The sequence below is a fragment of the Coenobita brevimanus genome, chromosome 65, assembly GCF_032717465.1.
Source record: "Coenobita brevimanus isolate Jiangsu-jjx chromosome 65, ASM3271746v2, whole genome shotgun sequence".
Taxonomy (NCBI): Eukaryota; Metazoa; Arthropoda; class Malacostraca; order Decapoda; family Coenobitidae; genus Coenobita; species Coenobita brevimanus.
The window spans coordinates 49,286,357-49,298,828 of NC_137018.1; the positions used below are offsets into that span (position 1 = coordinate 49,286,357).

General features: G+C 41.1%; 1 protein-coding gene across 1 annotated transcript in view; it reads right to left on the reverse strand.

Annotated features, from left to right (window-relative positions):
- Positions 1-12,472, reverse strand: part of 14-3-3epsilon (tyrosine 3-monooxygenase/tryptophan 5-monooxygenase activation protein epsilon) — a 75,533-nt gene that overhangs the window by 43,793 nt on the left and 19,268 nt on the right. The window contains exon 3 of the mRNA XM_080276307.1: positions 7,632-7,756. Within this exon, the coding sequence (XP_080132433.1) occupies positions 7,632-7,756 (125 nt within the window). The remainder of the gene's footprint in view (positions 1-7,631; positions 7,757-12,472) is intronic.

Sequence of the window (12,472 nt, forward strand, 5' to 3'; positions counted from 1 at the left end):
TACGCTTCTCCTGGGGCAATGTAGGACCGAATGATGGATGGATGGATGGATGGATGGTAAGAAACAGAGAAGTGGGCATGGAAGTAAAAAAGCTTTGGCATGAGAGTATCGTGATACCAATTCTAACATACAGAAATGAAGCTTGGACCTTGTTGGAAGGACAAACGTCAAAGCGCGAGAGCAGCGGAAATGAGTTTTCTGAGAGGAGCATGTGGTATTACACGGAATGACAGACTGACAAATGAGGAAGTGAAGGAGCATTATGGTATGGAAGTGGATGTGATAAAAAGCATTAGGAGAAATACAGTGAGGTGGTTTGGCCACATGGAGAAGATAGAGAGCAAGAGACTAACTAGGGGACTTTATGTGAGTGAGGAGGAGGAGGAGGAGAAGGCCAAGGATGAGATGGAGGAATGAAGTGGAGAGGTATATGAGAGGGGGGGGGGGCAGAAAAATAGCAGGGGACAGGGCAACATGGAGGTGATTTGTTTGTGGCCACCCCTTACAGGATTGAGGCATCTGGCAATTGATGGACGGATAATGTGTGCTCAGTGACGGATACTGAAGTGAACTATGTTGGCAATTTGGAAAAGACATGTTCTAAGTGGACAGTGCATGGAACAGCCAGTCACTGAGCATGTTAAGGAGTACCAAAGTCACTTGGTAAATAACAAGATATTGCTGTATTTACTCTTCTTTTCACTACTTGCTTAAAGACTACTGAAGGCGACCTTTTTGCTCGATGTCAAAAAGGCTGAGTTATGGTAACTTCAATGCCCACAAAGAAAGTGATCTGCCTGAAAACTGCAGAAGCTGCTCAATGTCAAATGGCCAGAAATGAGTCATAACTCAGGAACCGGTGGCCTGATTGGATTGGAAATTGTTTTATTCTTCAAGTTCAAGCATTTTACTGGCACCCTGCTCTGACAAAATTTGCACGACAATGCGCCATTTTTCCTGTGTTACGGTAACAAATGGACAAACCAACAAACGTACAGAAGCCAGATCATTATAATATAGAGTAACTATTGAAATGAGAGCCAAAATTATTTCTGCACTGCTCACTGATCGATTAGGTATCATGGAGCACTGGCCAAACCCATACAAAACTGATTATTGATGTCTTACAACCTGCCCTATGTGGGGTATGTATTAAATCATTTTTCATATACTGTACACCAATCTTAGGTCTGATATGGCAGGTCCCTATCAGACATGTTATATAATGAACTATCAGATACAACAAGCACCTTTTCCCCTCAATTAATCCATTATAATGAGGTCTGACTGTACAGAATTATCTGGTTAAGTGAAATGCACCACAAAATGCCTTAATATGCAATTAATGATTACGATTTTCCATATGGAAAAACATTTGAATTGAGAGAATCTTTTTCATTACCTTATAATATAAAAAGGTGGAGTGAGTGAAATCCAAGTGCCAGATAGCAAAGATCACATGGCACTATGTTATGATCTGAAGATGTAATATGGAGTAAGGAGGGCACTGCAGAGGATAATTACAAACTAAAGGGAGATTTGAGATTTGGTGAAGGACATGGATTGTTTGTAGAAACAATATAATACAATCTACAGAAAAGTACTGGGACTCTCCAAGAATATCTCTGAGATACAGAAGATGGAATCAGTACCATTACACCAATAGCTACCAGTCTCTCCTCTGTCATGATACAGATGTCAAAATGAATCTGTATGGTAAACATAATGCAGACCCCCCAAACGCATTAACTCTGTATGAACCAATTCTCAGTGCACAGATGAAAAAAGTGGCATCAGGAATGTCATATGCATAGAAAAAGCATGCCAAATGTGTGGTATGACATCATACAATATCCATGACAGTTGACACCACCTGAAGTTTGCCTTTTCCCATTTTTTTACCCTTTAAACCTCTTTAACATCACTACTTAACATCTGCCTTGTCTGTATGCAGCAGGTTATGCCAGTAGGAAAGTGTATGTAGTTTAGTTGGGGTCGCAAAGATTGTTGGTCAACTAGGCAAACTGGAGTCTAACATAGTTTTTCCAACTTCATTATTCCAATTATTTAATGTCACTGTTTTATGCCCTGTCTTACCTAAGCATATCTGCACTTTAGTTGGACCACTGACGGTCTTTAGTAGGCAAGTTGGGGTCAGGTCAGAGAGTTAGTTAAAACTAGATTTTTATAATGGTTACAGATCTCTGAGTTAATGCATTTGATGGCACAGAACACTAGGTTAAAACTTTACCTCCACATATGAAAGGTCTACTATAGTTATGGTTTGTAAGTTCCTCTGAGACAGCAGTACTTTTCAAGTATACATAACAGCTGCAAGCCAGTCAACTGACAGACATCAGTCATATCCCAGTGGATGGAAACTCAGATCACTATAGTTCATTTAAAAATTCATAGTGAAGGTGCACCACTCCACTTGCAGATGATTAGCTGACATTACTACAGGAAAAGATAGTGTTTTTATTCTTCAGTCCTCATTTCATTATATTTGGCTCATAATATCATTGTCAATTCCACAGCACCCAATTACTGCTCAGTTTTCAAGGTGGGAGTCTGGTTTGGCTCTGTATGTCAGATTAAATGGACTATGAGACATATGTATACCCAACACTCAAACAAGTATATGTGCAGCTACATTGTCTTCCATCAAAGCATTTTATTTTCATCTTAGTAGCAATTTCAGTAACCATCCATCCATCCATCATCCAATCCTACGTTGCCCCATGAGGAGCATAGGAGCCCGGGACTAGGCAAGTTGGTCCTGACATTTAAGATGAGTGACCAGCCTCACCCCCATCCCTGAGTGGCATTACGTGAGCAATAAACCCTAACCACCACTTGGATATAAACCTTCACTAGTTCAATCCGATTGGAGTGCTGTAATTACCCACTAAACCACCAGGCGCCAAAATTTGGCTATATGGTTACCACCAAGCGAAGTAAATGGCTTCCTGGTGTACAGGAAACCATTTGGCTTATCACTCAGTGTAGAGTCACCCAAAGGGAGAAGGAAGAGGAAAGAATGAAGGAAAGAAAGACAGAAGAGGGAACGTAAAGTCACCCGTAGGAACAAGGACAAGGAAACAATGAAGGAACAAATGACAGAAGAAGATGGACGAAAGGAAGGATGGAGGATAGGAAAGAGCAGATACCCGAGAGCAACACTACATCAAGTGAGTGGATGGCGAGAGACCCCACCTACCACCAATTTCAGTAACACATTTTAAGATGTTCTTCTTAATGCATTTCTGGCAAAATCTAAATCATCCAATACTAATGACAAGAGTAGGTGGGGACACCCACCATCCACTCACTCGATGTAGTGCTGCTTTTGGTGTCTGCCCTTTCCTCTCTTCCTTCCTTCCTCTTCTGTTTTTCTTTCCTTCCTTCTTTCCTCTTCCTTCTGTCTATAGGTGACTTTATACTCCCTCTTCTGTCTTTCTTTCCTTCACTCTTTCCCATTCCTTCTGCCTATGGGCGACTGTACGCTGGGTGACAAGCCAAATGGTTTCCTGTACACTTGGAAGCCATTTCCCACATTGGGTGGTAATCATATCACCAAATTATGGCGCCTGATGGTCTGCTGGGTAATTAAGGTGCTCCAATCGGATTGAGCCCATGTAGGTTTACAGTATATCCTAGGGGTGGTTGGGGTTTATTGCTCACGTAACACCACACAGGGATGAGTAGGGCTGGTCACTCATCTCAAATGTCAGAACCAACTTCCCTAGCCCTGGGCTCCTACTCTCATGGGGTGGTATAGGATTGGATGATGGATGGATTAATGATATAAAAAAAAATCCTTCAGCTTCAAGGGGGGGGGGGGAATCAGCATTTTGAAAACTGTGTCTGTCTGTCTCTTTGATACATATCCCTTATGACATTTTTTGTTTCTGGATCCCTGAATCCCATCTCACCATTCCACTTAGCTGGAAATACAGCAGAGAACTTGAGATAATGATGAGACAAATATGCACTCTTCATTCCTAAATAATATTCTTGATGAATCAATTCATATATACAAAACAAAAGACTACATTACAGCTAATTCACCTACACACAATTCAAAGACATCTATTACAGCTAACCTCCCACACTACAGCTAATCTGCCCCCCCCCCCAAAAAAAAAGCTAACTGATGAAAGGCAAAGATACTATTTCTACATGTGGCTAGGCACACAAGTGTGCTCCAACCTTGAACAATAAATAGGTTACTGGGCAGGAGCTAATCACCAACTTCCATGGCCAACCAGCAACACATTCAAAATTGCAAACTGGCTTTGAAATGTGGAATATGGTAACTCACAGCAACCAGTACTGAGGGAAAGTGAGGTTATGGTCAGCATCATTCCCACAAAAGGATGAGCTGAAGTTGGGTACAAAAAACATGGGAAGAGAAAGTAAAAAAGAGGGAAAACCATCATCAGCATCCCAAGTGAAATGGACCACAGTCATACACTGTTCAAGCCCCTAGAATCCTATCAGCAAATTTTTTTTTCTAATCCTTATCTTCACACAGGAAACAGAGTACACTGGAACTACCATGATTAATCAGCACACTCTTATGCTACAGTTAACACCTAAATAAAATCCACAAGCCTCTAATACACTGGTGAGTTGCAAGCTACTGGCAACCCAATACAAACGAAGAAAAATTATAATAGTGGCAAGTATATTAACCTCTTCAGGCATTTTGATTGTTTTTGCTTCAAATTTTCATGCAGCATTATACCCATTCACTACACTGACTGTTCTTGCTACCACCATATGATTTCAAACTCTGGGGATGCTTCTGAAATGAATGAGTTCGAGGATAGCCTTTACAAACCCTTAATCTGAATAAAATCATCTGGTGGTGACATGAATAAATTAAGAGTTGTCACTGTAGTCAAGAGGTGAAGACAAGTTTTACAGCATGCATTTTCAAGTTCTCTGTGCAATGAAAACCAGTAAAGTTAACAGGAAAGTTTGAAACCTGAAGCAAATATTTGAATTATGACTTTGAAACCAATCATTTCTAATGTACGAGGTCTGTGCGGAGAGCATCCAGCCACTGTGAATAATTCAAGAAGTGGTCGCACGGCCTTCATGTAACTATTCAGGCACTCAAAGGGGACTGCACTGCGCATTTGTGACCATCCACACTCCCATGGGAACACTCAGTTGGCCAGCAGATGCCACTGATTGAGCTTGGGAACTGAGACCATCACATTCACAATGACAGCAAGTAGATCAGTGAATCTACATCAAGTTTTGCTGCAAACTTGAATATTTGTCCCCGGAAATTATTCAAATGATTAAGATGGCTTTCATGGATGATTCAATGAGTGAAGCCAAGATAAAATAGTGGTGCAGATGCTTTAAAAGTCGGCGACTGACAGTGCGAGCACTAGAACAAGATCTACTGATTCCACGTACTAGTGTTTCAGAGATTTTGACAGAAGGATCTTGGCATGAAGCGTGTGGCGGCAAAATTTGTTTTGAGGCTCCTTTCACGACAGCAGAAGGAATTTCATATTGAGGTTGAAAAAGACTTTCTTCAAACCATTAACAATGATCCACATTTCCTTACACAGGTCATAACCACAGATGAGTCGTGGGTCTACAGCTATGACCCTGAAACAGAAGCCCAGTCTTCCCAATGGAAATGCCTGTCTCCATTTGAGAAGAAGGTGCGGCAAAGTCAGAGAAAAGGCCATGTTGACTGTTTTTTGATCACGAGGGTGTTGTTCACCATGAATACCCTCCTCTTGGCCAGACAATAACAAAGGGGTATTACATCAAAGTTCTTCGCTGGCAGAGAGATGCAGGAAGAAGAAAACGGCAGCAGCTTTGGGCACGTGGTGACTGACAGCTTCATCATGACAATGCGCCTGACCATTCTTCACGTCTTCTGCAGGTTTTGGGGGGCTAAACATTGCATCACCCAGGTCTCTCACCCCATCCACAGCCTAGATTTGGCTCCCTGCAACTTCTGCGTTTTCCCAAAGCTAAAATCGCTGTTGAAAGGGAGGATATTTCAGGCCGTGGAAGAGATTAAGGAGAACTCAACAAAGCAGTTGATGGAGATCCCAAAAGAGGACTTTGCAGACTGTTTTCAAAAGTGGAAGAGATGCTGGAAGAAGTGTGCAAGGTCCCATGGGGAGTACTGTACTCTGATGGTGACTATGGCACCAATGTCCTAGGTAAGCCATATACAGTGAGTCCTCGAAATATGAAAACTTGATGTACAAATTTCCGATGGTACGAAAGCGATGAATGTAGGACAAATTCCACAATACGAAAGTATCTGTCTCAATGGTACGTAAAGCAATACGAGAGGAAATACAAAAAATTCAAAATGGGAGAGCTGCACAGTGCCGCACTTGCTTGTGGCGAGAAAACGAACTAACCCCTCTCTGGTAAACACATTTTCGTGCACTTCTCAGCTGAGTCACGTCCATCCTCTCCTCTCAGCTTCGATGTACGTTACGCAGTTTTTCACTGTTCTTCCTTGTTTCATATTTTCATCATGCCTCCCAAGCACCCTGCATCATCTCCAACATCTGGGGAACCAGCTGCCAAGGAGAAGCAGCACCATATTCTGACTCTGGAGAGGAAATTGGACCATTAACAGCTTCAGAAACACCTGCACCAGTCGAGGAAGTACCCGAGGAGCAATAGGGTCCCACCACGTGACTTAGCACCATATCAAAAACACGAATCTCCAGCTGCAGCACAGGTATATATTTAATTGTACAGTCTACTAATACTACAGTAATTAGTTGTATGTTTTATTTTTTTACGTCTGTACAATAGTATAGTACTGTATACATGTACTGCATACTTCTAAATAGGATGGGTACAGTTTAAGTCAGGGGTCCAATGGGGTCCTGGAATGCATCCCACCCTTTGTATGTATATTTCAATGGGGAAAATCGTTCCGATAAACGAAATTTCGGATTATGAAAGTTTTTTTTGGTCCCTATCCCTTTCGTATTTCGAGGACTCACTGTACATATTTAAAAAAAAATGGCTGGAAACTTTCCAAACAGACCTCGCAGTTTGTCAGTAACTGAGTCTCATCTTTACAGAATCCAGTAAACAGAACAAGACAGATGATCATGCCTGTGCTTGAGGAGGTTAACACAACAGACAACATACAGAGGATGAAAAAGGCGTACAAATCAATACAAGAACATGTGAGTGCTTATGAAACAAATGCAATAAAATTCACACAAAAACCTTAATTTAAGAAACAAGGTAAGAGTCACATGAGAACACAAAGACCTCATGGGACTGAGGCAAACAAATATCAGAACACGAGAACATACGAGACTATGGCAAATTAATATATAAATGAAATCAAATTAATGCAAGACGAAACAACATCTTACAAGATGAGGGTAAACTATATGTGAACATTTGAGAACTTCTGAGACGAAGGGAAACAAATTAATATGAGAACATTAGAAAGATTAAGAAACAAGGGAAAACAAATTACACAAGAACATACAGTATAACCCCTTAAAAGAAAGGGGCAATCAATAAGTGAATATGTGAGAGCTTACAAGACAAGGACACTCAAATTATACTATCAATATCTGAGTTTACAACACAAAGACACTACTAACCTGTGGTAGTCGCCCTTCATCTTGTAGAAGAAGACGCGGCTCTCCCCAGCAGAGGCAGTGGGAATAAGGTGTTTGTCCAACAGACCCAGGATGTCCGAGCAGATATCCTTAAGTTCCTTCTCAACCTGAAGAAAAAAATACAACGAATCAACATTTTTAGCTACTTTTCTGACACCATTCCCTTGAATACACTAACATCTTTATTTAATTCCTCCTACCACCAGACAATTTTCTCCCATGCTGGATGGATCCATGAAAGCTGCATCTAACTACTACAGTTTGTAATCTCTCTTAATCAAACTAAAATTGTCAGCAGGAAAAATTAAATGTTACCATACTGAAAGTTATTTTTTGCTATTAAGTCAACAGAAAGATAAAGAAAGATGTATTTAAGTTTCACTGCTACCTATAAAGACAACTGGCCAGTTTTACAATTTCCAACAATCTATATTGTACTGTGTACTGATGTTATTAGCAGGGTTGGCATTGATTAAATCAAACTGATTTAATCATGTGATTAAATCAGTGATTTTTTTACTACAAAAATCATGATTTTTTTGAATTTTGATTTTTTTTATTTTTTCACCTAAAGATTAACAAATAGAATCTGAGGGTTTATAAAAGTTGTGTATAACTTTGCATTCATTTACTCTGATTTTATACTTAGGCATTAAGTAAGCAGATTTTTAAGGAATGGTGCCATTTGAAACTGTTACATTGTATGACACAAATTAATTTTAAATTTGTGGAACTAAGGATTGATAATATTTGCAAGTGGCTTTCAGCCTGAACAATCAGTGGATAGACATGACATGATGTTAACAGTATTCAGAATACAGTAAAAGTCCAATTCTTCGGCATCCAATTCCCCGGCAAATCTGACATTTCGGCAGTTTTGAGAAATAGTCCCATTTACAAAAATCTCTGATTGTTCGGCAGATTTTCCGATTTTTTTTCGTCAGTCTTGAAATTCTCCATGAGGACCCTCTACTGCTGGGGACTTCTTCCAGCAGTAGCAGACTCCAATCAACCCCTTCTATTGTACATATGTAAATAAGGAACCTACTATAAGTTTAGGTAAGTGCATGTGAACTTGTAGGCCTACTGTACCATTACATTTATATACAGTATGTTCACTAATTCCTGTAGAAGTAAATTATGAAATCAAGTCTGTCTATCTACTGCCAGACGCCTTAATCCCATAAGGGGTGGCCACAAACAAATCGCCTCCATGTCACCCTGTCCCCCGCCATTTCACTGCCCTGCTCCCAGCTAACATCACCCCCATCTCTCTCATATACCTCTCCACTCCATCCCTCCATCTCATTCTTGGCCTCCCCCTCCCTCTCCTCCCCTCCACCTCACTCACATACACTCTCCTCATCAGTCTCTCACTCTCCATCCTCTCCACATGGCCAAACCACCTCAGTGTGTTTTTCCTAACGCTTCCTATCACATCCACATCCACACCACAATGATCCTTCACCTCCTCATTTGTCAGTCTGTCTCTTCGTGTGATTCCACATGCTCCTCTCAAATAACTCAGTTCCACAGCTGTCACTCTTGACTTCTGTCCCTCCAACAAGGTCCAAGCTTTACTTCCATACGTAAGAGTTGGTATCACAATATTGTCAAGTAGTAACTTTTTCATTTCCATGCTCACTTTTGTTTCTTATCACTGCTTTCAAGAAGCCAGCAACCTTTCTTCCTTGTTGTACCCTTTCAGGCACTTCATCCTCCAAACTTCCATCCTTACTCATCACACTATCCAAGTACTTAAATGCACTCACATTTTCCATTTCCTCCTCATCCAACCTCAAAGTACAGCTACTGCAAATTGACTTAGGACCTCCCCCACAAGGTATTAAAAAACACAGAAATCATAATATATCACAATGTTTGTTCATGAAATGCCATTCATTAATATGAAATCATGTTTCCCTTGTTTTTCAGGACCAGTTGGATGCGTTTTGGCATGGAATCACTTAGACCTCTAAAGTAATCTAAGGACATTTCATTGCACCAAAAATTTGTCAGTTCAGTCTTGTGGTTGTCTAGATTGGGTGTCTTCTCTGCCATGAGCTGCTTCATCTTTGCCCAGCAGTTTTTTAACAAATTTAGATCTGGACTGCTGCCAGGCCAGTCGAGGACCTTAATCTGATTATCCTGAAGCCATTTTGTCACCTTTCTTGACTTGTGACATGGAGCTAAATCGTGCATGAAAAAGTCACACCCATGAAAAGCAAAAACGTTTAACAAATGATCTTTCAGAACTTGAAGGTACCGGCCACCATTCATCATCAAGTTCTTAGGAAGAAAGTAGAGGCCTCCCCTTCCCATGTCACATCAGAAACACCCCCATACCATTACTGATTGTGGGTGCTTAACAGTCAGCACCGCATAACCAGGGTCATATCGGCTATGGGAGGCAGGGCGACAAATCTTGGCAGAACGTACCTGGAACACTTGAAATGTGCTTTCATTAGAAAACAACTTTTCTCCACTCATCCAATGTCCAGTGTGCATACTTCTTGGCATACTGAATGCGCTGCTTCTTCAAGCAGCCAGTAAGAAGCGGTTTCTTGGCTGCAGTGCGGCTTGGCAAACCCAGCTCCTTCTGCAGGCGGTGTTGGATAGTTCAAATTGAGACATCTTGTAACAGCTGGGGATGCATTGTCTTCAATTCTGCTGCTGTCAGTCGAGGATTCTTGATTACTTCCCTCTTCAGAAGCATATCTGTACCTCTGGAAGTTGTCCTCTTCTTTCCACCGCCATGCTTGTGCTCTGATACGATATCAGGTGGCAAGCCACACACTGCATCAAGAAACTTCAGGACGGTCGACTTGCGCATCCAATACGTTCACAAATCGTGTTGATAGGGACATTATCCTGCCTCCATGCAATGATATAGACCCTCTCATCCCTTAAGTAGTACTTTCCAGGCATGACAACTCGACTCTAGGAAAATAACAGGGCAAACAGTAATGCATACGGAAAAAGAGGGAGGTGCAAGCTCGGAGCAACGGGAACATATACTCCCATTCTCGCTTCTGGGCAAGAACTGACGTGCTGAGTGTTTCACCACCTCCTGCCAACACCAGGGGAGTTGCCAGTTACTTCTTGCCCAAAAAATTCACTTGGCAGAGGTGGAAACACAAAGCAAAGACAGGCAACTCTCCCACAGCAATTCAGTGTGTAGGTCCTAAGTCAATTTGTAGTGGGTGTACATTCACTGACCTCTCTTGAAGACCACAACTTTACTCTTCCCTACATTCACCTTTAGATTCTATTTCTTACATACTCTCCCAAACTCTTCCACCAAGCCTTGCAGCTCCCCTTCGTCTTCACGTAACAACAATATCATCTGCAAACAACAGTACAGGGGGTTTCCAAACACTGCTCTCTCACTAGGACTGCTCCAACATCCACTGCCCTACCTTGTACCTCTTTTATAACCCCATCCATATACAGACTGAACAACCATGGAGACATGACACATCCCTGTCACAATCCAAGCTTCAAATAGAAAAATTCACTCAGTTCATTATCCACACACACTGCAGCCTTAGCACCCTCATACATGCTCTTCACGGCATTCAACAACTTCCTGTCTACTCCATATATTCTTAATACTTTCCATAATCCTTGTCTATCCACCATATGCTTTCTCCAAATCTATGAAGGCAGCATACAACTTATTTCCCTTCTCTAAAAACTTTTCCACTAAAGATCTAAGAATGAATATCTGATCTACACAACCCCTTCCCTTCCTAAAAACCTCCTTGTTCTTCTCCAACTAATTCCTCTATTATTTCCCTAACTCTGTCAGTAAGTATCCTACCATATACTTCTGTTTACACTAAGACGACAAATGCCCCTATGATTACCATGCACTTCTTTTCCCCTTTTCCTTTGTACAGGGGAGTAATCATACATGACTACCTATCCTCTAAGACTCTACTTTCCTCCTAGGCCAGTCTACACATCTTCCACATCCATTCTACTTCTATCTCTCCCCATGCTTCAGCATATCAACACAATTCCTGGGGCTTTCCCCATTTTGACTTTCTTCATTACAAACAGATATTAATAAAACCAAAAAATCTCAAAGGTGTGAACAAGGGGGGTGATTGGATTCATCAAAATAGAACTCTAATCCTGATCTGACAGTTAGTTACATTGACAGCTGCTGCATTTAGTGAGAGCTGTCAAAGCTGTACAGCTTTGAATCCTTTCAACCTAAAGACATGCAGTTCATTTTATTCTAAAATCAGGTAATTTTATTTACCTCAAGCTGAAAGTAATAAGTCCTCACTCCTCTCCATCCAATATCCAATCAGTATTCAGTCTTTTTAAAAATCTCTGCAAACTGCTGCTAAACCCAAGCTAAGTATCCTCTACCTACCATCTGCATAACTCACTGAACCACAGGATTAAGCCCAACAATGTTTTACTCTGATGGCAAATATACAGTAAACTCCCGATTATCTGGCGCATAGAGCCAAAGACCTGCAAAATACTATCAAAATGCCAGACTATGTAAAAGTACCCTGTATGGGCCCCTAACTGCCTAACTCTACAACAATTTTCCACTGTCTAACCCCCAGGAAATGCTTTAAAACATTAAAAAACAGCTAACAGATGTTCCTAATAACAAAATACTGTAATGTACTGCTATGTACACTGTAATTTTATGTACAGAAACAATTTCATGCTGACGATGGGGATGGTATCAAAGTCCCCCCAGCCGGGAGACCCATTTTCTTTCACCTGACAGTACCTAATGTACAAACACAAACACTAAACACTAGAAATCGTTGACAAACAGCTAAAAGACATCC